Here is a 25,063-nt window from a genome sequence, read left to right as displayed (position 1 = left end):
TATTTAATTATTAAGCTAATTATTATATACGTTACACAGATTAATATATATTTTTAATATTGATATATGTACATACATATATACGATAAATTAATTTAACTTTAATTACTTTTAATTACTTTTAATTGTCACGCGTATACTTGTTAATTTAATTTAAATTTATAATAATAAATAGATATTTATATATAAAAATATATGCATGATGCGAAAAGCTGATGATAAAAAGAATATTCATTTTCTATTTTTTCAGATAATATTATTTGCAAATTATTTTATTGTATTAAATTTTTTTTACATTTATAATTGTTTTTCCTTTATGTCAAATTCAATTCTTCTGTCCATATTTAGTCATGGTGAGACCTCTTGTGTATAGTATAGTAATTCCGTATTAACAGCTTTCATACCGTCGATAACGTATCTTATCAAAAATTTGTCAATACATTTTAAAGAATAATACAAAATACATTTTTATAAAATATTACGTAATTTTGCAAAAAAATATAAGGTCAATTTTCTTTCTCTTTTTCTTTTTTTGTGGCAAAATATTTTGTCTTCATCTACAATATGTACTACTACATATTTTCTTACATAATTTTCTTTTTACATGCATTATTTCTTCAATGCATCAATTACACTTATAAGCATCAATGAAATTATTACCACTGTAATTAAATATCTCAACACTGTTATTCTTTTTTACAAAATTATATGTAAACAAATTCGTTAAACTGAAATTGCTGAATAGCGCTTAGGACATGGTTCCACATCATTCACGATACGCCGATAATTGTCCCAGATTTTCTGGTGATTAAAGCAGACAGTTCCGCCGCCTCGTAAATATTGAGTGTGCTGAAACATAAAATACGAAATTTAATAAATATTTTATTAGCAAATTAGATTAATTCTGAAGATGTACGTAGAAAAGTAATTTTAAAAAATCATAAGTTAAATTGTGGAAATATTTGTTACTTGAAAAAAAAAACATTATTAATTTAATTAATTAATTCTAATAACAAAAATATTTTAATATAGATTCCTTTTTTTCTTATTAATATAAATTAATTTTACTAATATTATTCTATTTTTAATATATGTACACAGTTTAGTGACATAATTGGCAAAATTTATTTCTGAATATAAGGCTTTTATATATAAAAGATGCACTCTTACCGCTCGATTGATATCACCGATGCAGGTCCAAGTTTGATTAGATTTACCTTCAGTTGCCACCGCCCACTTTGAGTGATCGTGACTGCTCTTAAAATCGATATCAAACGCGACCAAAGAAATAGATATAACATTGTATACTCTGCAAAAGAGTATCAACGATTTAATTAGATCAAATATAAATGTAATTAAAATTTTTCTTAAACGAAAAAAGACATTACTTTGTATCCTCACAATCCGATGGTAATCTACCTCGTCCATTCAACCATGTTTCCGCAAATAAATCAGATCGCAATGTTGGTGCGACAAATTCATCGTATAAATCTATAAATTAGCACTTTAATTATTATTGTGATCTAGAGGATTATATGTGAAAAAATAAAGTATTAATTATATATACAACGCGAGAATATGTTGGCTCAGTTTGCTAATCGTAGCTAATCAAAGCGGACAGCTAGAAATTAAAGATAAAATTTTCTAAAATTTGACAGATATGTCGAGATACTTCTCACTTCAAAATAAAATATTACTTATCAAAGTAAACTAGTATATATTAAAACATAAATCCCAAATACATGTACCTTTCTGCCACTTGTCGCTTTTAGCGAATGATATAAATTTGACGTCACCGGATGATGTTACTATCTCTTTGCTGGTGAAAGGTGCTTTTCTGATGCGCTTTTGGTTAGCCGCATCCGTGAGCACCGGAAATGTCTCGGCGAACGTGACGGGGATGCTTCTCCTGTATACTATTATCTGATTATACATCAACTGTTTGCCGATCACGTCGAATTGATCACCTTCTATAGAGATACACAAGAAGCTTTGTCCGTAATGCTCCCCGGATGATGGATAATCGTACTCAGATCGATTTCCCGGAGTCTGATCTTGCACATCTCGTCCCTACGGATTTTAATTTAAAAAGTGTTTCTCTCATTTAAAGAATATCTCAGGGTTTCGTTTATACAGTATATATTGAATAGAATTAAGTGAAAAAGTCTATAACTACTCGAGTAACTAAGACGTAATAATAAAAATTAAATTAATATAGTTATTACAAATCATTATAGAGAAGAATAAATTATAATTTTTACAGATTTTAAAAAATTCCTTAAACGCGACAAATTAATATTTTCTAAACGCATACAAATTAATTGAAAAAAATAACATTAATATATGATAGAGAATTGTTATCTGGTCCATTTAATTAATCAGTCTTCTCTATTAATAACTATGTAATATAAAACTATTAAAAATGATTATATTGTTCGTAAAGAAATACTGAACATTGAAAGTAATCAGTACTCTGATGTATTTAAAATAATTATCTGCATACCCGTCTTGTGTCATTGCCGCTGTTGGGTACAGGTGGATAATTTGGGACACTATGTATTAACCAAAAACCTTGTTGCATGTTCGTTATTACAGCGCCTTTCGCATGGCCAAATTTTCCATTGCTAGCTCTATTAGGCGGATCGTCGTTATACAAGAACCAAAAAGCCTTCGAAGCTTCTGACTGAAAGTTAATAATCATGTAAACAAATATTATATACCGACTATGAAAAAATAATGTAAATTAAAAATGTATCTTTTTTCTTTTAAAATTAAAAAAAATTTCGCAATATAACTTTTGAAAGGAAAAATTCTTTAATATATATAAAAACTGATAAAAATATATTTAACATTTATTAAATTAAAATAATAGTTAATTTATATTTTTATAATTAAAATTAATAGAAAAGAAATAAATTTTATCACTTTTTATACAAAACAGACGATTTAAAAAAATGAAAAAAAATTTATTCTATAGTGCAAATAATATATTTAATAAATCAATCTGAATATAAAAAATTAGTTAAATATAATAAATGTACGTATATAATCTGATTGATTTTCTCTTACATCATTGTATAAAGGTGCCAACGTATTTCCCGGTATGGAATTCTTGTCACTAATTTTTTTCGTAGATAATTGCCACCCTTTATCAACAGTTTTATTAGTCATATATATGTACCCTAATCCGCTCTTAATTATAGGATTGCTGGTTTGTGCCACCTTCGGTAACTTGTAAAGTACATACCTAAAATTGCAATAATTATTCACTGAATTATGAACAGTTAATAATTATCAATTATCAAAAAACAATAATTATGAAAGTTGTAAGATAAATAAGAAACCGTAAAACTGTGTATTAATAAGATCAACATTAAAGCATTAAAATGATTACTTTTTATTTAAAATTCATTATGAAACTCGTTACTCATTAAAAAATAATAACATATTTTCATTATTACTGAAAAATATTTTATTGTTTATTTCTCGATCTTTAAATAAATTCAAATAAATAAAGATAAATATATATAAAAAAATTTATTTGATTCAATTATTATAAGAAAAAGAGAGAGAAATAAAGTAATTAATAATATGTTTAAATATTTATTATATATGTATAAAATTCTAATATTATTTATTATAAAATATGCTTATTCGTAACTTTAAAATATTTTGGAATTTATAATTTTTAGCAAAATATAATATCGCGATAATTGATTTTTATCTTTTAAAAATTATTAAAATCTGTGAAAGAGATATAAATCTCACATAACTATTTCAAATGCACTCACCAATCGACGACCTGATTGTTCTCATCCCTGCACGAAGGGCTTATATTTACAGCATTGCACGTATAAAACAAAATATTTATGCACAGTAACAAAAACATTTTGAACGAAGCGTTATCGATGCTCAAAATCGGCAAAAATTCGTAACAAAATCGTAAGCAGACCGTATTAATGTACTGGTTTAATCAATATAGACATTTATGATGAATGGCGTTAATTTAAAAAACGATAATAAACGCAGACCTCTGTACTTATATACCACTATACTTTCGCTGATTACATAAGATAAAGCTGCTGGAATTGTGCTGATAAACAGTTCGATCTGCATAATTTCCGTTCATTGAAGCACACACATTTCTGTCTAAATGGTTTCTGAAACACATGTGAATTTATATGTAAATTTGCAATTACGATGACGTTGATGTGTTTGCCGCAAAAATAACATATCTTTTGTAATCATTATTAGCATCATTCTATGAAAGAGAGTATTTGCGTCGCATTACATGGAAAATTTACATGATACTCAGGACCCGAATCGAACCGGACAAAACCGATAACCGTTCCATAACCATTTTTTTAGTAGAACCGAAACCGTAAACCGTATTAAAATTCTATTAAATTTATAACACCGGAATCATAACCGGCCCATTAAATTATTTTCGGTTTTTTTTTTCTCCCACAAATGACGGAAATATCATTATAACTGCCTTCTTGAAGTACAATACAATTAAAAAGAAATATATATATATATCAGTAATAAACGCTATACTGTTTCTTATCGAAAATTTAAATAATTTAATATGTTTAAATTTCGAAATAATAAATTTGCATAGCATTCAATTAAATTTTGATAAAAGAACATTCCTAAGAAGAGAAAGAGAGAGAATTGTAAAAGAATTGTATTAATTACTAAATAACACTTATCATAAAATACTTTGCATATCGAAATATAGTATAATTATTTTATCTGAATCATTTGAACTATTTATAAGTTTCCAATTTATAGAGAACAATAATTCCAATTTCTAATTATAAAATATTATATATTTTCACAAACTATATATATATATATATATATATATATATATATATATAATATTATTATGTTGTAAATATTTCGCAAAAAAACTTTGACTATAATAAATAATATTTATTTTTTGTTTGTTTTATTTAATTTCTACGTTTTAATTTTTCGCATTAAAAATTCCAATGATTGAATCTTAATTTTTATTATGCTAAGTTTCCTTAGAATTAATATTAAAATTAATATTAAATATACTTTTTTCATGAGATTTTTAATGAAATAATTTATAAAGTAAAATTTTTATCACACAGAGAATATTGTACGATTTATTCTTTAATATTCAGTTCAACAAATATGCTCATGTTGCCATATCTCTCTTCCGCTTTTCAACTAAACTGTTAAAATCAATTAACATGTTTTAAAAAGGAATCCCTTTCTAAAAAAAGGCATGTTATTGACATTGTTGTCGCTTTTCTGCGATACTAATTGGCTGTCTCGATTCGCGTTGTGCATTATATCCATAACATCGAGCAGCTGTCATCGCGAGAGTTAGCAGTATGTTTGACAGTTTGTCCAAAATAAAATAAAATAAAAAGTATTATAATATATTATATTACTTAAAATATATTATTATTTTAATTATAATAATATATTGTAAATAAAATAATATGTTATAATATATAGTTATAATATATGTATACTTTATCCGCGATTAATATTTTTTGACGCAGAAATCAGCTAATAACTGTCAAAAATATAAATCGAATTTAAAATATTAAAACATATTATTATTTTATTTTATTTTATTTTGGACAAACTGTCAAACTGCTAACCCTCGCAATGACAGTCTCGATGCTATGAATATAATTTACAATGCATATTGAGGCAGCTAATCAACATCACAAAAAAGAGGCAACTTTTAGGCAGCTTGCGAATACAGAATTATGCGCGATTCCATTTTAAAATCAATGGACTATTTTATTCTCAATTTAGTGTCAATATCTCATAAATGATTAATTTAACGCTGCTATATCTTTTCGCGTATATATTACAGATTGTTTCGAAATACACTGTGCACAGAGATGAAAATAAAGTTGAAAAAAAATCTATTTTCCAAAAAATTTGGAAATTGTTTGACAATTGGTTGACGTTCTTTCAGCGACAAGAAGAATTTTCGCAAAAAAAAGGAACACTCGATCCATTAGCTTAAAATTAAAATTTCACAGTACAGATTATATATATATATAAACTTGCGAGAATTGACTTGACATGCCTTTTTTAAAAAAGGCCTAGAACAACACAAGCTCGCGCAACGCGCGCACTATTCCTCAAATTTATTTATGTTAAAAAGAATTATACAGAAATCAGCTGATAACTGTCAAAAAATATTAATCGAGTTTAAAGTCCTATAACATTTTATTTAAAACATATTATTATTTTAATTTTCATAACATAATATTATTTTAAAATTTATTTAGCAAATTAACGCTTTAATCAGCTGATGTATGTCAAAAATATTAATAAAGCGTAAATTGGCTAATTAAAATTTAAAATAATAATAAATTATAATAATTAAAATACTAATATGTTGAAAATAATAAATTATAATGCTTTATCTAGGATTAATATTTTTTCACAGTTATCAGCTGATTTCTGCGTCAAAAAATATTAATCGCGGACAAACTATACATATATTATAACATATGATTTTATTTACAACATATAATTATAATAATATATTTTAAGTAATATAATATGTTATAATACTTTATCCGCAATTAATATTTTTGACAGAAATCAGCTGATTAAAACGTTAATTTGTTAATTAATTTTAAAATAAGAATATGTAATAAAATTTATAAAATAATATGCTTTAAATAAAATGTTATAGTACTTTAAACTCGATTAAAACTTTTTGACATTTATCAGCTGATTTCTGTCAAAAAATATTATTCGAGTTTAAAGTATTATAACATATTATTTATAACATTATTATTTTAATTTTTATAGCATATTTTTATTTGGGCAAGAACATATGTATTTAGATTAAAAAATTAACTCCAGCACGATTATTTAAATATCTCATATTACTTATGTGTCATATTTAAAAAATTATATTATTAAAGCAAATGAGCTGGGATTATTCCAATAGTTTCAATAATCATAAATGTACATACATATTCATATATATGCATAAACATAAATGTACATACATATTCATATATATGCATAAACATAAATGTACATACATATTCATATATATGCATAAACATAAATGTACATACATATTCATATATATCCATAAACATAAATGTACATACATATTCATATATATCCATAAACATAAATGTACATACATATTCATATATATCCATAAACATAAATGTACATACATATTCATATATATCCATAAACATAAATGTACATACATATTCATATATATCCATAAACATAAATGTACATACATATTCATATATATCCATAAACATAAATGTACATACATATTCATATATATCCATAAACATAAATGTACATACATATTCATATATATGCATAAACATAAATGTACATACATATTCATATATATGCATAAACATAAATGTACATACATATTCATATATATGCATAAACATAAATGTACATACATATTCATATATATGCATAAACATAAATGTACATACATATTCATATATATGCATAATCATAAATGTACATACATATTCATATATATGCATAAACATAAATGTACATACATATTCATATATATGCATAAACATAAATGTACATACATATTCATATATATGCATAAACATAAATGTACATACATATTCATATATATGCATAATCATAAATGTACATACATATTCATATATATGCATAAACATAAATGTACATACATATTCATATATATGCATAAACATAAATGTACATACATATTCATATATACGCATAAACATAAATGTACATACATATTCATATATACGCATAATCATAAATGTACATACATATTCATATATACGCATAATCATAAATGTACATACATATTCATATATACGCATAATCATAAATGTACATACATATTCATATATACGCATAATCATAAATGTACATACATATTCATATATACGCATAATCATAAATGTACATACATATTCATATATACGCATAATCATAAATGTACATACATATTCATATATACGCATAATCATAAATGTACATACATATTCATATATACGCATAATCATAAATGTACATACATATTCATATATATGCATAAACATAAATGTACATACATATTCATATATACGCATAAACATAAATGTACATACATATTCATATATATGCATAAACATAGTTTTAACAACTTATTTGGGCAAGAATATATGTATTTGGATTAAAAAATTAACTCCAGCTCGATTATTTAAATATCTCATATTACCTATATGTGTCATATTTAAAAAATTATATTATTAAAGCAAATGAGCTGGGATTATTTCTTACTAAACTGCATAGTAAAATTAATCAAACATATTTAATATTTTATTGTAATAGATATTATTATTGTGATAAATATTAATCAAAGAAATTCTCATAAAATTCTTTCCATATCATATTGTCCCACGATTACCATGATTTTCAGGGTAAATTTTAAGATAAAATCCTCTGTGTTTATTACTTACAAAATATTATAATTTTAATTATAATAATATGTTGTAGATATGTAAATAATATTATACGAGTATGTTATAATATATTCTTTTAATATAAACTTATTTGTCCGCGATTAATATTTTTTTAAAAAAGCAGCTCATAACTGTCAAAAATATTAATCCAATTTAAAATATTAAAACATATATTATTATTTAATTTAATTTAATTTTGGATAAACTGTCAAACTGCTGATCCTCGCGATGATTGTCAACAATAATTGCGGGAATCGATTTAACATGTTTTTTTTAGAAAAGGAAAGGACTAGATCAACACAAGCGCGCGTTATTCTTCAATTTTATGTTAAAAAGAATGATACAGAAATCAGCTGATATAACTGTCAAAAAATATTAATCGAGTTTAAAAAGTACTATAACATTTTATTTATAACATATCATTATTTTACTTTTTATGTCATAATATTATTTTAAAATTTAATTAACGCTTTATTAGTATTTTTTGACAGAAATCAGCTGATTAAAGCGTTAATTTATTTGCTAATTAAATTTTAAAATAAGAATGTGTTATAAAAATTAAAATAATATGTTTTAAATAATATGTTATAATTTTCCTTAAACTCGATTAATATTTTTGACAGTTATCAGGTGCTTTCTATCAAAAAATATTAATCGCAGATAAGGCATTATAACATATTATTTACAACATATTTCCATTTAAATTTTTATAACCTATTATTTTAAAATTTTATTAGCAAATTAACGATTTATTAGTATTTTTTGATAGAAATTAGCTGATTAAAATGTTAATTTGTTAATTAAATTTTAAAAGAATAATTAGTAATAAAAATTATAAAATAATGTTTTAAATAAAATGTTATAGTATGTTTAAACTCGATTAATATCTTTTGACAGTTATTAACTGATTTCTGTGAAAAAATATTAATCGAGTTTAAAGTACTATAACATTTTATTTAAAACATATTATTACTTTATAATTTTTATTACATACTATTATTTTAAAATTTAATTAACAAATTAACGCTTTAGTCAGCTGATTTCTGTCAAAAAATATTAATCAAGTTTAAACAAACTTTATATAAAAATATCATTCTTTTTATATAAAATCGAAGAATGGCGCGCGCGCTTATGTTGTTCTAGTATATCATAAAGCGCGTATAATTTAACGAGGAAGAAGTGATAGCGTCGTTTCCGCTCGCGCAGATAACGAACAGATGAGCGATGATGCGTATATCGCTTTTGCATGCGTCCTACGCCTATGTAAATTCACATATGTAGCTTGTCTTTGAGAGTGCAGTAGCGTCGTAAATTGGAAGTTTATTACAATAGAAAGATGCAATGCGTATCAAAGAAGACGCACAATTTACCTGCTAGCATAACCTTTTCTGTAATCTCCCTCTTCGACTAATAATATCAACATTATTGCAGGTCACGCACATTTCCTGATGATGTGAGTACTACGAGGTCACAAGTATCCGGGACAAAGACACCAGAAAGGACTGGTTCACCATAGAGATCACTGATGACGTCACGAATTTTTACACGCGCATATATGATGCAGTCGGATGCATATTATATATCACAGCGCGTAAGATCTGTATTTATCGTGAGGCAATAAAACAAATGAGCATAATGCAGTTGTAGAAAAATAATTTTGGAATATCTATATTTATATAATTACTGAAAATAATATGCGTTTATATTGATTATTCTTAAAAAAAAATAAATCTTTAAAAAATTCTTTAAAAAAAAATTAATGGATTTTGAAGAAATGAAAGAAAGGAAATATATGGTCAATAAAATTACCTATTTTCATTGTTAAATATATTGCGCATGTGTTTTTCAATTTTATATTTGCATCTATATTTATGTAGATTAGCCTATTCAAAGTTCTTTATTATAATTTTTATTAATATTTTAATTTATTTATTAAGAGACAAATGTCATATTTATCATGTTTATTTCTTTTTTTTTTCGACCTGCATTCTTTTTCTTTCACTAATTATTATATGAAAATAATTTTAATAGGTAAAAAGGATAAATGGACGCAATTCACTGTTTTGAACGTGAGCGGGAAACTAAAATCGAATCGAGAAATTCGAGAGATCGATTGCACTGCGACTTGTCAAACGACCTTAGCCAATCAACTTGCAACTTTTCTGTAAGAGCCGAATTTGCGCATACGTTTCTCTTGCGAATGAATTCAAGAATCGAGTCCCAGGACCAGGTAGCAGGAAGGTGAAACATGTGTTCAGTTCAGGAATATATTATACAAAAGAATTGTGCACGTTTACGATATCTCTCAACAATTTTATACATTTTAAACGAATAATATAAAATAAACATTGAGAGAATTAAAATTGCGACAAATATATAAGGTAATAAAAATTCTTAAAATCATTAAATTAATAAAAAAAATATAAAATAAACATTTATATTATTTTCCTTTTTTTACAGATTTTCCTGTATATTTACTCGTGTAATTTATTCATCGCCTCGACGTTCCATTTCGACATCCTGTATACCTGGGTGCCCGAGCGTCTGCGTCCGGTCCTGGGGAATATTCAGCATACTTCTGGATGGGAGAAAACATATCATCGGTTCGTGCGATGGTATGGCGGTGATATGGTCGATCGCAAGAACCTGGTACGAACGTCATGAAAATATCACGACGAGGATAAGCGAGCCAAGCTACGGATGCACCGAGTAACTCTCCGCGTTCCGCATAAAGCTCTGTGTGTCCCGTCTCTTCCTCTCTCTCTTTGTATTCTTCGCAGACGCTCTCTCTTGTATGTACAACCTGTATGTGGTGATCTTACCTCCGTCTCGCGAGCGAGGAGATGTAACGAGTGATGTAACGATGGCATCGTCTCGACGGAGCGAATCCACGAGTGCCTCTGTGACAGATCACGCTGCTGCTGCTGTATATCGCTGCACGTCGTCGCTTTGATAACCAGCCCCAGGAGCGAGATGTCCCGACACGGTTCTTCAATGGACCGAGAGACGCTCGAATTATCGGTCAATCGAATCTCGCAGCGGCTGATAAGAATCGCGCGCACGATTTAATCTCTCGCGGGTCTTAAGTCGTGCAGCGATTTCACAAGAAGACACTCTTGCTCTGGCGTCTGATACCGAATGCAACTTGTAACTGACCCAGGTTTTCTTAATATTGGTTCGTATTATATTACTATGTACATTAATATATTTCATGATAACTTTCACAATAGTATATGAATTTAATATTTTTATATCAATTTTTAATTCTTTCTGATATAATAAGTGTTAAATGAGATTTTTACACTCGCATATCTTTCTATTACAATATTTATAATATTTATTTATCTTTAATATATATGATATAATTTTATAGGTAGCAGTACGATGTATATCTTGGAAAGCTCATACATAATGCACAAAGTATCTGTAAAATGAACAAGAGTCTTCTACGGTCTAATTATTGAACGAAAGAAGAAGCAAAAGAAGATGAACAGGACAGAAGGTGCAGATGCCGGCAAGGGTTGGCGCGAATGCGCCAGCTGGTTGACGAGATGTGGCGCATTACGAGCGGATCACAAAGCCAACTGGCCACAGGCGACGGCATTTGACTTGGCCTACACGTTGCGAGATGGTGTCTTACTTTGCAATTTACTGAACATTGTGGATTCGGGCTGTATAGACATGAAGGACGTGAATCAGAAGCCGCAGATGGCACAGTTCCTGTGTTTGCGTAACATAAAAGTGTTCCTATCAGCATGCTCGAGCGTCTTCGGTCTCATCGACTCGGAACTCTTCGAGCCGTCTATGCTGTTCGATCTATCTAATTTCCATCGCGTCCTCTGTACGCTTTCCGCCTTATCTAACTGTCCACGATTCAGGCGAAAGGGTATACTGTAAGTAACTTATTGTTTTCTGCATATTTTATCATGCGGAGAAGATAATTCTCATTACTAATTATGAAATAAATGAAAATAAATCTTATTACAGTGGATTTTCTGTTGGTCATGGAAGATCGCAAGAAGACATTTATAAGGACTTACAAAGTGCTGGCGTAGGGTAAGAGTCTTCATATTATTAAAATATTAATGTTTTAGTAACTTACATAAGTACACACAATTTATCGATGAATAATAAACTTCAAAGAGCATTACGTATTGATTTTAGAAATCAAGATTTATTCTTTTTTTTTTTAAAGGGACTTCTATTTTTTTTATGAAATATAATTCACAAACACATTTATTTTTAAATAACGATTTATATATAAAAAGTTAAAGAAACAATTACTTTATATATAGTGTTAAAAAGGATAATAGAATGAAGATAATAGAACTTTCTAGTAATTCTTATTAATTGATTTAGCGCCATGCCCGGATTAGTGGCGTTTACCATAAAAACTAAGGCTGTGGACGTAGATGAGTGTCAGGTTTATCAGGAATTGCTCTGCTTCTCGAGCAATTCTCAGCGCGATTGGCCTTCTACGGAGAAGGTACACGTTGTTTCACAGCTTTGCAATTTTAAAAACATTTTGCAAAAAATATCATCATTGTATCGTTGCATCAAATTCTTTTGTAAATGCAGGTGTGTACATTTTAATCTATAAAGAATAAATTATCTAAGGATTGAAACATACATAAAAGAAATATTATATGTTATGATTAAAATTTATCTCAGTTTTAATTTTATTTTAGTGTAAATTATATTTTAGTGTTATTTCTAATTTCTAATGTTTTTATGATATTAAAATTTCAACTCATCGCAGTTATATAGTAAGCAATAAGTTTTTTTTTTTTTTTTATTTTTCTTACATACATATATTTCTATATGAGATACTTTATTTCACTTTATGAAATGTAAAAAATTTGAACTATTATAAAAAATATATGTAAATATTAGTAAAAATGATGTGTATATATATATACTGCATACAACACGAGAGATACAATGATGGCATTGTTTCATTTTTTATGCTGAAATTGACACAACAGTATACATATTAATTGCAGTTGACATCTTATCATCAAGAACAGATTTTATATAATTGTGCTACTTATAATTTGATTTCCCCCGGGAACTTAGCACCTTCTGTATGCATGTTTAGTGCATGGCCGCGTCTTTTTGTTTTTATGCTAAAGCCGCGAGGATGAGGGTCGCCGAAGAAGGTTTAGAAGACGGGAGGGTGACGAAACGGGCGGCGGAGGAGATAACGAAGACCCAGTCGGCGAGGAAGACGGATACGGAGCTTTTTGCAGTCACGCGCAAAGCGAGGAAATCTACCAGGATCTTTGTAGTCTGCATTTACCACCTCCTCCGTCCGTTGCTCAGGTCATCATTTTCTTGCCGTTATTCTTATTTACTTATTAAATTTTCATATTTTAATTGTGGGACACAAGGTATTCTTGAACTTCAATTTTCTTCAGCAATTATTCGAAAAATTTGAAGAAAAAACAATTAGCGAAAGAAAATTTTGTATTAAAACATAGAAAAAATGCATGAATGTATTAAATGTTAATCTTATCGTTAAAGATAAAGAGAAGACTAGTGAAATCTCTGTTTATTGTTCGCGCATATTTATGTACGATTAATTTTATTATCATGCGCTATGCTTTACACTTCACACAACTTAAGCTGTAGTTTTCGCAAAAATCGATCTTCTTTATCGAAATAATCTTGATATAATAGGGTGGTGCCATTTCCGGAGGAGAGAAAAGAGATTATGTGATCCAGGAGCTTGTAGAGACCGAGCGAAATTACACGGATGTCCTCAGTAGTTTACTCAGGCATTTTGCGCGGCCGCTATCATCGATACTTCGGCCCGAGGACTCTACGCGCATCTTCTTCGGCATCAAGGAACTCGCAGAGATCCACGTGGGCTTCCACAGTCAGTTGCGTAAGGCCCGAAATGGCACCGCGCTTGCCCAAGTTTTTCTGGACTGGCGGGAGAAATTCCTTATTTACGGCGACTACTGCGCAAATCTTACCCTCGCGCAAAGTACTCTGCAGGAAATGTGCGCGCGTAACGAAGTCATCAATCAAGAAGTCATCGTAAGTTTTGCAGTGCAACTCATGGAATCGTGAAAGAGAACGAGAGCAAGAGGAGACTGAAAATTTATTATTAAGTTTATAATTAAATTTTATATTTTACAAAAGTATTTTTAAAAGTCTTTTGCAAAAGAAAAATCACTATTTATATAAAGAAACTTATCTAATATTTGAAAATATATAATCCAAAAGATAAAATCTTTAAATACAATAGATTGCTATCCTAATATAAAATTAGTAATTAATGTAGGAGTGATATATATGTATATGTTGCGAGTTATTTTAACATTGACATTTATTACAGAGGTGTCAGCAAGAAGCTAATAACGGTAAATTCAAGCTGCGCGATATACTATCTGTGCCGATGCAGAGGGTGCTCAAGTACCACTTGCTGTTGGACAAGCTAGTAGAAGAAACCCCGCGTGAATGGGTTGAAGATTGCCGTGCCCTAACAAAGGCGAGGGAAGTAATGGTCGACGTCGCTCAGTATATAAACGAAGTGAAACGCGATTCTGACACCCTGGATATCATTAGGGATATTCAAGCGTCGATAATCGATTGGGATGTACCAGAAGACGCGCAGTTGAAGGATTTCGGCCGATTACTTCGTGACGGCGAGCTAAAGGTTTGCTCAATATTTTTTTCACACTAAAAGAAACATATTTAGAATCAGTGCATAAAAGTTTTAATCGCTGCTTGAATTTAAAATTATATATATATATATATTTTAATTTATTTTAAAAGATGTAAATTAAATAGTTACATTTTTTAAAGAAAATTACAATTATATAATTCAAGAAGATTCATTTAAAGAGATTCATTTGAAGAAAGTTACAATTATACTAATTCTAACGGAAGAAAATAGACTCGATACTATTTCTAGTTGCTAATTTAATTCTTCTACAGGTGAAGGCTCACAACGATCACCGGATAAAGGCTCGTTACGCGTTTGTGTTCGAGCAAGTAGTGTTGATTTGCAAAGCGGGCAGAGGAGACCAGTATTGTTATCGGGAAACTCTACGATTAGACGATTATAGATTGGAGGATCCTATAGGACGGAAAACCTTGGGCAGAGATTCGCGTTGGTCCTATCAGTGGATACTTGTACATAAGCAGGGAAGCACGGCATACACATTATACGCAAGAACGGAGGAGCAGAAACAGATGTGGATAAAGGCGCTGCAAGACGCGATGGACAATGTCAATCCCGCGGCCTGTCGCAATACCAATCACAAGTTCAAGGTGACGACATTCGATGCTCCTAGGAGCTGTCAACGATGCGGGAAGTTTCTCAAGGGCCGCATATTCCAGGTAAATAACTAATTAGCGAAACACCGTTTGCTTACGCGCCATTAATCACTTGTAAAATTGACAATTTAAGCATATGACGAAAGTTCACGCTGATTCACAAAAGCGTAGAAAAGATGAATTGCGAATCTCGGAAAATAAAATTAATAGAAATCGATCAAGAATTTAAATAAGATTATCTAATTTTCTTCAGAATTGAAAAAATGTAATTTTGTACATATTTTTTAAAGTTCAAGATTTAAATGAAATATAAAACTAGATTTGAAACTATATAGTAAATAAGAAACGCAAAAAAGTGCATTAATGACTACAATTAGTATTTCTTGTAAATATATCCAACTCTAATTCTCGAATCCTCTTTGAGCGAGCGTTAAGAAATCTCGAGATAAAACTGTCAAAAACAATATTCTTTCGAATTAATAAAAAAAGAAACACGTCGCACACTTAATGTATTATACAGGGTTACAAGTGCGAGATATGTCGCCTAGCCGTGCACAAGCAATGCATCGCGCACTCGGGTCGCTGTGTGCCTACGGCACCGCTGCTGACGCCGCCTCCACCGCTACCCTGTGAACGCGCGCTCGCCGTGAAGCTGTGGTTCGTTGGAGAGATGGGTAGAGATGCAGCGTCCAATAAGTTGGAATCCCGCGAAGACGGCACGTACATGTTGCGCGTCCGTCCAGCCGGACAGCCGCGTCTCAAGTATGAAACCAATTACGCGCTCAGTATCAAGTAAGTTCAAATGTATAGCACAATATTTTTCAAGAAATTTATTTTTCGAGAAAATTTATTTTATTATTTTATTTTTTCGAGACAATTTATTCTTCAAGAAAAATACCAGAGCTTTTTTAACTTTTGTTTCATTATTATATCTAATTAAAGAAAAATAGTTGAATCACATACACATTATATATTCCATCTTTTCATTAAATTTTTAAAAAGAATTTTGATCAAATTATTAAATATTACATATATTATATATTATATTAAATACAATTATATATCTTGCCCTCCATAAAATTCAGTTTTTCTTTTTATTTCTTTTTTTTCATTGTGGCATACTTTAATCTAATCTAATTTTAGAGCGGAAGGAGCGGTAAAACATATTCGAGTGTTCAAACGTGATGTGGACGGTGCAGATTTATATTATCTCAGTGAGTCCCGATTTTTCAAAAGCGTCGTCGAGTTGGTCGAGTATTACGAACGGGCGTCGTTATCGGAAAACTTTGAAAAACTAGACCAGCGTTTGTTATGGCCGTACCGTCGAGTCCTAGCTAAAGCACTGTTTGACTTTCGCGGCTGCGAACGTAACCAATTGAGCCTGCGACGCGGTTGCCGCGTCGTGGTCCTGAGCAAGGAGGGCGATGCCAAAGGATGGTGGAAGGGTAAAATAGGCGATCAAGTAGGATTCTTTCCAAAAGAGTACGTGGAAGAAGAGTAGAACTATTAAAGTCAAATTATTTTAGATCATTGCATATATGGAATTTAAAAAAATTGTATTTTAAGATGTTTTTTGATAATTGATTTTTATATATTGTGTTTAAATAATCTATAATTTTTATATTTGAATTAGAGTTATGATCAAAATGATTGAAATATTTCGTATCATGCTGATTTATATCTTCGTTAGTATGACTTTGCTACTTTTTTTTTATTTTTGACCTCTTGCTCGTTTTTATCTAAATCTTAAACTTTTTTTAGTTTTATAAAACTTATAGTCTTTTTTTTAATATGACAATATTTTAGAAGAATAAATATCATATGAAAAGATTAATATGTGGGGGATAAAATTGAGATTTTAATGTTTTTGAATTTTACTATTCATAAAAAAATTATTTATAATTCTGCATGAAATGCAGATAGTTTCTTATTCTGAGAAGTAATCGAAAATTTTATCCATTGCATATAGCTTGTTTTTTTCACAGCTCTGTGAAAAAATTAATATAAAACCGATACTTTATACGCAATGATCTAATGCAATTAATATGCATTAATTTCTAAATGGTCAATAAACGCGATACGCCGTGGTAATCACTTATGGTGCAATCATGGTAATTCTATTAAAGTATACCTCAATAGGAAAAAATAAGAGGAACGAGTTTAATCGCGAAGCATTTTTGCATTGTATAAAAAAAAGAGAAAACCTAAATAAATTTACAATTCTCGTGCATCGCACGCGCACACAATTTCGATGTTACTTGTTTTCTTAGATTTTACGAGGTCTACGCTTAGACAAATATTCTTAGCCACATGTATAGAATATAAAGATGACAATTATTTTTTACTGTGACACGTCATTTCTGGTTATCACTAGGAGGCGATACACACCATAAAGATTAAAGTTGTTTGTCCGAAAAAATGCCTTTAGAAAAATATATTGGATGATTGCAAAAGTTCGTGCCCGATTTGCATAGATGGTGGTAATAACTTCAAATCGGGCACGAACTTTTGCAATCATCCAATATATTATGCATATACTACATACAGAATATCTCTAAAAAGATGGGAATTGAATTGCCTTTTTAAGAAATCTCGAATTCATTTTTTCTTAAAATCTTAAAAAGAGAATAAAAAAAATTATATTAAAGAATTAAAGAATTTTTTGGCTGCATAATTTTGCACTTCAAGTTTGTTAATAAAAAGATGTCTATTACCAATTCCCATTTTTTTATAGACATTGTTTATTTAGTGGCCTATATGTTGCTGACAACTTTCTTCTTTATGATCAAATTTTAGAGTCAATTGTTAGATATCAAACTGTACATATACCATAATCTTCTGTACAATTAATAAGAGATATTTCTAGTTACATTTAAATTGCGAAGAAATGCATATATAAATTATATACAAGATGTTCGATAATTGGAAAACAAAAGGAGCAATTTCTCATTATGGAATCACAGCTCGTTATATCCATGATGTATATTTGTTATAAATTATATTCATTTTATATGTATTAATTATAGCTACCATTCATTTTGCGTTTAACTTTATAACTTTTGACGAGTTTTGACACTATTAATCAAATTTCATAATTTTATATGTTTGAAAAGGGGATAATATTACAAAATATTTTAAAGATTATTTAATAATGACAACTCAATAATATTGATAAAATTGTTTCTTCGAAAATACTTGGTGCCACGTTAAATTATAGCTCATAAAAAGAAAACTGCCTAAAAATCTTATATCTCAACTTATTGTAAGCTCAATTATGGTGCCAATCAAAACTGTCTACAGGAAATAGTAAATTAAAAATTTAAAGCTGTGGAAAAGTATACGTCAAACCTTATTTAATAGTTTACAATTTGCACAACAAAACATATTGTTGCCCCAAGTAACTGAATTAATTAGTTATAGAAACTTAATTCAGTAAAACTGAAGTTATTCTCCTTCCGCAGTTATATCACTGATTATCGAACAACTTCTGTATAGATAATAAATAAATATATATATATATACATACAATATGTATATGTGTATATAAATTTAAGTACGAGAAATTAATTTTACTATTTTTTTAATTGTTAGATATATTTTTCTGAGTGTGCCAATAAGAAATTCTATCAATAAAGGATCTTATCGAGATGTTATATAAATGCTTACACGACGGTTTTTTATTAATATTTTTATTACTAATATTTTAAGTATTTCAGGTTATCTTAATCATTCATTTTAAATTCTGATTGTTTACGATAAACAATAGAAGCAACTTTTTGCTCTATTCTTTTACAACCGGCCATAGAGTATAGATTATACGGTTCGGGACCGAAAGTCAAGTGTGACAGTGCCTCTTCTATCATTTCATCTTTTGGTGCGACACCTCGCTCGGAGAAAGCCTTCACCAGACATTTTCTAACGTGCACCTCTTCTAGAGGCAGGAAAGGCACATAGTGATCGATCACACTGGTCTGTATAGTGTCACTATGATGGAAACCGCCTTTTTCACTGAACGCGCCATCGGATATCAATCTCTCAAAGTCCTGCAACCGAGTATCCTCCCGTTTCTTACCCTTTTCCCACAGACCCGTGAGATGCTGCACTATTTGAGCACTGCCAGTATTCGAAAGGAATATAAAAATAGCCTTATTCTGATATACAGACTCGCTGTACTTGGAAGATTTGTGATAGACGTTGTAGTCGAGAAAAGGAACCAGTACATTCAGTAGATCTTCAGGCATTTTGTCTACTTCATCAAAGACGAATAACGATCTCTCACATTGTTTTAAACCATTAGAAACAATTTTGTATAGATCTTCCTGTAGAAACAGAGAGAGAGTTTGTTAGCTTATTTTTGACTTCATTATAATAAATATTATATTTGAGTATACCTTGTATTCGTCTACTTTTCGTTGCAAAGGAAAATCATTGCGCCCGTTGAAAAAATGGTAATATTTACTTTGAATGCCATCCTTATAAAGTGCCTTGGCAATCATTTGCGCTACATAATTCTTGCCAGTTCCTGGAGTGCCATGGAAACTTAGGACCAGTGCTTTGGGTGAATTTTGACTTTCCAAATGTCCCCGCAGTGCATTTATAATTGTATCGTGAGCAATTTGTTGCCCATATAACTTTGCAGTGAACATATATTCCAGTCCTAATAATTAAATAATTTATCAATTTATTAAATTATTAATTATATTTTTTGTTTCAGGAATTTTGCATCTATAGAAAAAAAATTGTGGAGATATATAAAGTTGTAATCGCAAGGAGTTTCAAAAGATGCTATGTCTTAAAAATCAAAAAGGTAATAAAAACAAAATTTATATATATATATAAATTAGAATATTAATATTTATAAATACAAAAAAGTAATAACAAATTTTCTTGACTCTACACATTGAGTTCGTACTTACTGTCTAAATCAGAAAGGATATATTCATCTGTACAGCATTCCATGTACATACATTTGTACTTTTCGTATCCATAATAGCTTACGCCGCCTAATAATGAGCCGATCGAGCCTACTAAACCGATCGTAAGAATTTCCCCTCGTGCGAATGAAACGAGTGCGAGGATAAACAAAGGCACGAAACCGGTGAAATTCATATTTAATTATCAACTATTTCTTCGCTTGTATGATGGATCTTCGTTAGCGTCCCATACCATGTCTGTGAGTTAGCTAGTATCACATTTTTAATCACATTTAACTCCGGATTTATAATCTCGAACTAAGTACATCGTTAATTGAGTAGGTATGTATCACAACAAAGATCGGAATGTAATTCAAGATTTAGAATTAAATGAAATTTCAAGACAAAAGTTCAACAAAGATCGGTTTGTAATCGTTGACACTTGTTTTGTTCGACTTGGTTATACTTGGAAATTGTATTTCGTAAAGCGATTTAGTATCTTTTTCAGACTTTTTGTTATATATATATATTTCAAATAATAAAATAGTTGAATTTTTATTTAAAAAATCATATAAAATTGCATATTTTATCATAATTTAGCTACGAATTGTGTAACTCATTTTTTTCATTTCGTCCATCTGACTTGCATCTACTTTTCTCTCTCTAAGGCCGGTATTCATAATCCGTTCTTATATTTAAGATCGTCTTAAGATCTCGTTCAACCAATCAAGAGATGCTATGCGAGAATTTGATTGGTTAAACGAGGTCTTAAGACGATCTTAAATATAAGAACGGACTATGAATACCGGCCTAAGGCCTAGAGTATCTTAAGCCCCTCGCACAATGCCAGGCAACAGGCAATAGGAACAGGAAATAGAAAATATCCACCAATAGCTTAATCTAGTAACGTTGCTCAACTGTTGTGTGTTCTGAACGCGCCCAATAGTCGCGTGATAAGCCTTGCAAGTTGATTGGCTGCTGTTGGGGAAGACTTGTGAAGCCCCAGAAATTCCCTAGCCGACAACCAATCGCGCAATAATGAAAAATCGAACGCAGCATCTCATGTAAACTGGCCTTTAACTACGATCTTATCGCTCTGAACATAGTTGCGGTGTCCTTGAGAATTAAACCGCGCTTGAAATCGTGCAAAAGCTTGAGAAGAATCTTCTATTCATTCTTCTCGAAATCGTAACGATCAGCGCAAAAAAACTGATGGTAATACGAAATTGCCGGTGCCGAAAGGAAACGCCGACCAAGAGGTGACCAAAGTTCATCCATCAGTTCACGGAAACACAATCGACGTATTGTTGCTTATCAATCAACCGACCGTGTACGTCAACTTAAAAGTCGACACAAAAGAGTACTGATCGGGGAAAAAGCTGCTGAGTCAGTCATCGATCATCGGAAATCGTTCGTCATTCAGAGAAGATCTCTTGGACGAAACGAGGTCAGAAAAAGAGACATCCATCGATTGACGAAATGGCAACTAAGGACGTTCAGGATGTTCAGGACGATACCGCATCGGAAAGCAAGTTATTTACGCGGGCAGAAGTAGCCAAGCATACCGATCCCAAGGATACGTGGATCATCATTCATAATAATGTTTACAATGTCACTTCCTTCCTCAACGAGGTTCGATTTTTTCTCTTCTTTCCAAACAATAAACTAGACCATGTTATATCAACCGATTACTTTCACCAGAGTCTCCTTGTTATTTTGAATACAGTAGATGTTGATTTATATCTTCATTGAAATTAATTCGCTGGAAATCTAATATTTAGTCTGATAAAAATGTGTTTAATATATATTTTTACTCTCTACTTTTATTGTAATTTACTTGATATATTTAGATTATTTTCATTAATTTGTATAGCATCCTGGAGGTGAAGAGGTACTCTTGGAACAAGGTGGGATCGATGCCTCTGAGCCATTTGAAGATATCGGGCACTCCACTGACGCAAGACAAATGATGGAATCGTTTAAAATTGGAGAATTGATAGAAGTAAGAATAAATTTAATATTATTTAGGATTATTATTTTTCTTTTTTATTCTTATTATTTACAAAAAAATATCTGCATTTTTAGGAAGAAAGGACAAAAGATAATGGAAAAAAAGATAGAGATTGGTCTAGTGGAACTGCTGACGAAGACAATTCTAGGTATGATCTCTTCCTCATTTGCATATTTGCTGAGATGCAAATTTTACTAAGACTTGACTTAAACACTAACAATTTTAACATTTCAGATTTTCTAGATAGCCATACTTTTTATAATTAATCATTTTCCCTCTTCCCACAGGAGTTTTTTCTCAATTTTCCTTTAAGTTCTATCAGTAATCTATATCCATCTTCTCTTTCTTTATCCTCTCTTTCTCTATCTTATCTTTCTCTATTCTCTCTGTATCCTCTCTTTTTCTCTCTATTTAATTTTTTTTTTTTTTTTTTTTTTTTTTTTTTTAATTATACAGATAGTATGAACATTAAATTTTAAAAGTTTCAACATTAAAATTTTTTTCTTGTTAAAAAACTACCAAATTCCAAATTTAATTGCATGATATTAAAATGACATAGTTCTATAAATTCGATACTTTTTTTTATCATATTCTAATATTATGCATGAAAATAATTTAATAATGCTTATAAATAATAATTGATTCTTTACAAACAATTTTATCAATGCTAATGCTTTATTTGCATGATCAATATACAGAAGCATGCTTTGTTTTCTATAATTACTTGTAAAACATCTTTTTCTCATGCTTTTATTTTTTTCTTGTTAAAAATAAATTTTTTTTATTATCTATGGAATAGCTCATTTGTTTGATAATTTTCACATCTGCATAGATACAGTTAACACCGAGTGTTCATACTGTCTAAATATCTAAAGACTGAAAGTTTTTTTTTTTAAGTATTATCATGTGTAAATAGTCGATGCTGCATCGTGATGTGATGATTGGCAATTGCAGTTCTTGGCGGTCCTGGTTGATCCCGATCGCTCTTGGGGTGCTCGCGACCCTCGTCTATCGCTACTTTATCAGCGCACATTAAGACGTTGCGACCAGGATCTATTTCTTCACGTTATTTACTTGTTAATACATATGTATATTGATCAATATGGATCGCTATATGATCAATTGTTGTACATTTTATCCGAATGTATGTCGCACACTTATTATAATTGTTTTCTATGAACCAAATAGCATTTGCTGGCCTAGCAGTTGCAACCGGGAGAGAAAGTGAACGGCCAACGATGTATTATATTATGATATACAAATAACGCGCATTTATATATTTATATATGTATGCGTTTGTATACAAACTGGTATATATATGCATATGTAACATGTAGCGTTCGTACGCGACATTGTTCCCCGCAAATTGTGACGAAATATACTAATTTAATTCCTTAGAAAAAAGAGCCTCCTCAAAAAAAAACGAAGAAGAAGTAAGTCCCGTCCTTAAATCCTTGAGTGGTAAAATCGTATTAGGCGCATACAAAAGGACGAAAATTATTCGTAAAAGTGATTCGATTATTAATCAAACCGTATACGAAGTATGTATTCAATTGCTCTGATTACATTTGTATACCTCGCAGCAGATTTTAATCGAGAAGGCTGCGTTGATGAAAAGAACACGTGTCAATATTTGAAAAATAATACTTTTATATAACAAGTATATATATATATGATGAATTATATAATCATTTACTTATTTTTCTATCAATTTATGTACCAATAAAACGTGATGAAATTGGATGTGGTATAATATCGCGTGCAAGTTGTGTCATGTACATGTGTCGAAAGTTATATATGTATAATATAACTCGAATTATGGAATAACAATATATATATATATGTATAGATCTGTAAAGAGAAGTTTACAATATTTAATAATTTCAATTGAATTGACTCGGTATATATATCACCGAGTTATATTATTTTTTAAATACAAATAAAATTTATTAAATCATATTTTTTAAACAAGAAAATTCTCGTACGTACAAAAATATATATATATATATATTGTATTTATAAAATTCATTAAAAAATATGTAAGCGTTTATTTGAATTCGGATATGCGTAGGGAATCCAACGAAACGCGCAACGGGGTAAAAATTAACCGACCGGGATACTGCAAGACGTGTCATCGACATCCCGTCGTAAATGCTCGCCGATCCAGACGTCCTGCTCCTGCATGCAGGAGGCGCGTGATAAGCGCGGGCTAACTGATGGAGGCTTCACATTGGAATAAGGATTCTCGGTGGCGTCGCCCTGTCGTCGATATCGAGCGAGCTCTCCGACGCGCGCGTCGTGTCGCGCCGACTCTCTTCCCCGCGTTCTCCTCTTCGCCCTCCATCCCGGTGGGATTC

General features: G+C 30.0%; 4 protein-coding genes across 9 annotated transcripts; 2 read left to right on the top strand and 2 right to left on the bottom strand.

Annotated features, from left to right (window-relative positions):
- Positions 1-256: 256 nt before the first annotated feature.
- Positions 257-11,457, bottom strand: Dnaseii (deoxyribonuclease II). Of its 2 annotated transcripts, none has more exons than XM_083052059.1 (8): positions 11,318-11,457; positions 3,792-4,160; positions 3,070-3,247; positions 2,504-2,683; positions 1,749-2,070; positions 1,389-1,491; positions 1,171-1,309; positions 257-849 (listed from the first exon to the last, which is right to left on the bottom strand). In XM_083052059.1, the coding sequence occupies exons 2-8, from the start codon at positions 3,887-3,889 to the stop codon at positions 724-726; spliced, it is 1,146 nt and encodes a 381-aa protein (XP_082908185.1). In that variant the 5' UTR covers positions 3,890-4,160; positions 11,318-11,457; the 3' UTR covers positions 257-723. The 2 variants fall into 2 exon arrangements, with proteins under 2 accessions (XP_082908185.1, XP_082908184.1); XM_083052058.1 differs by lacking the exon at positions 11,318-11,457 and adding an exon at positions 9,866-10,006.
- Positions 11,458-11,510: 53 nt separating this feature from the next.
- Vav (Vav guanine nucleotide exchange factor) lies at positions 11,511-17,425 on the top strand. Of its 3 annotated transcripts, none has more exons than XM_083052051.1 (9): positions 11,511-11,670; positions 11,869-12,388; positions 12,483-12,551; positions 13,628-13,817; positions 14,175-14,537; positions 14,839-15,159; positions 15,441-15,845; positions 16,303-16,574; positions 16,926-17,425. In XM_083052051.1, exons 2-9 carry the CDS (start codon positions 11,982-11,984, stop codon positions 17,281-17,283), a joined length of 2,385 nt encoding a protein of 794 aa, XP_082908177.1. In that variant the 5' UTR covers positions 11,511-11,670; positions 11,869-11,981; the 3' UTR covers positions 17,284-17,425. The 3 variants fall into 3 exon arrangements, with proteins under 3 accessions (XP_082908177.1, XP_082908179.1, XP_082908180.1); XM_083052053.1 differs by lacking the exon at positions 13,628-13,817 and adding an exon at positions 12,855-12,981; XM_083052054.1 differs by lacking the exon at positions 11,511-11,670 and adding an exon at positions 12,855-12,981 and having other exon boundaries at positions 12,316-12,388.
- Positions 17,426-19,374: 1,949 nt separating this feature from the next.
- Positions 19,375-21,339, bottom strand: LOC145944056 (torsin-like protein). The gene is made up of 3 exons (XM_083052060.1): positions 20,699-21,339; positions 20,174-20,439; positions 19,375-20,101 (listed from the first exon to the last, which is right to left on the bottom strand). Exons 1-3 carry the CDS (start codon positions 20,889-20,891, stop codon positions 19,505-19,507), a joined length of 1,056 nt encoding a protein of 351 aa, XP_082908186.1. The 5' UTR covers positions 20,892-21,339; the 3' UTR covers positions 19,375-19,504.
- Positions 21,340-21,808: 469 nt separating this feature from the next.
- Cyt-b5 (Cytochrome b5) lies at positions 21,809-25,038 on the top strand. Of its 3 annotated transcripts, none has more exons than XM_083052065.1 (4): positions 21,809-22,327; positions 22,569-22,697; positions 22,781-22,854; positions 24,778-25,038. In XM_083052065.1, the coding sequence occupies exons 1-4, from the start codon at positions 22,175-22,177 to the stop codon at positions 24,917-24,919; spliced, it is 498 nt and encodes a 165-aa protein (XP_082908191.1). In that variant the 5' UTR covers positions 21,809-22,174; the 3' UTR covers positions 24,920-25,038. The 3 variants fall into 3 exon arrangements, with proteins under 3 accessions (XP_082908191.1, XP_082908192.1, XP_082908193.1); XM_083052066.1 differs by lacking the exon at positions 24,778-25,038 and adding an exon at positions 23,661-23,987 and having other exon boundaries at positions 21,811-22,327; XM_083052067.1 differs by lacking the exon at positions 24,778-25,038 and adding an exon at positions 23,623-23,987 and having other exon boundaries at positions 21,811-22,327.
- The last annotated feature ends 25 nt before the right edge of the window (positions 25,039-25,063 follow it).

The sequence above is a fragment of the Prenolepis imparis genome, unplaced genomic scaffold (assembly GCF_030444845.1).
Source record: "Prenolepis imparis isolate NDT839.2.m4 unplaced genomic scaffold, iyPreImpa1.0 SCAF_12, whole genome shotgun sequence".
NCBI lineage: Eukaryota > Metazoa > Arthropoda > Insecta > Hymenoptera > Formicidae > Prenolepis > Prenolepis imparis.
This window is presented reverse-complemented; position numbering and strand designations above follow the sequence as displayed.

Coding starts and splice junctions, on each gene's coding strand:
- Dnaseii (XM_083052059.1), bottom strand. CDS start 3,889: ATGTTTTTGTTACTGTGCATAAATATTTTGTTTTATACGTGCAATGCT. Junction 3,248..3,791: donor AACAATCAGGTCGTCGATTG/GTGAGTGCATTT, acceptor TTGCAATTTTAG/GTATGTACTTTACAAGTTAC. Junction 850..1,170: donor TCGGTGATATCAATCGAGCG/GTAAGAGTGCAT, acceptor TTTATGTTTCAG/CACACTCAATATTTACGAGG.
- Vav (XM_083052051.1), top strand. CDS start 11,982: ATGAACAGGACAGAAGGTGCAGATGCCGGCAAGGGTTGGCGCGAATGC. Junction 12,552..13,627: donor TTACAAAGTGCTGGCGTAGG/GTAAGAGTCTTC, acceptor TTTATGCTAAAG/CCGCGAGGATGAGGGTCGCC. Junction 14,538..14,838: donor TCATCAATCAAGAAGTCATC/GTAAGTTTTGCA, acceptor CATTTATTACAG/AGGTGTCAGCAAGAAGCTAA.
- LOC145944056 (XM_083052060.1), bottom strand. CDS start 20,891: ATGAATTTCACCGGTTTCGTGCCTTTGTTTATCCTCGCACTCGTTTCA. Junction 20,440..20,698: donor TATCCTTTCTGATTTAGACA/GTAAGTACGAAC, acceptor TTTAATTATTAG/GACTGGAATATATGTTCACT. Junction 20,102..20,173: donor GAAAAGTAGACGAATACAAG/GTATACTCAAAT, acceptor CTGTTTCTACAG/GAAGATCTATACAAAATTGT.
- Cyt-b5 (XM_083052065.1), top strand. CDS start 22,175: ATGGCAACTAAGGACGTTCAGGATGTTCAGGACGATACCGCATCGGAA. Junction 22,328..22,568: donor TCACTTCCTTCCTCAACGAG/GTTCGATTTTTT, acceptor TAATTTGTATAG/CATCCTGGAGGTGAAGAGGT. Junction 22,855..24,777: donor GCTGACGAAGACAATTCTAG/GTATGATCTCTT, acceptor GGATATGCGTAG/GGAATCCAACGAAACGCGCA.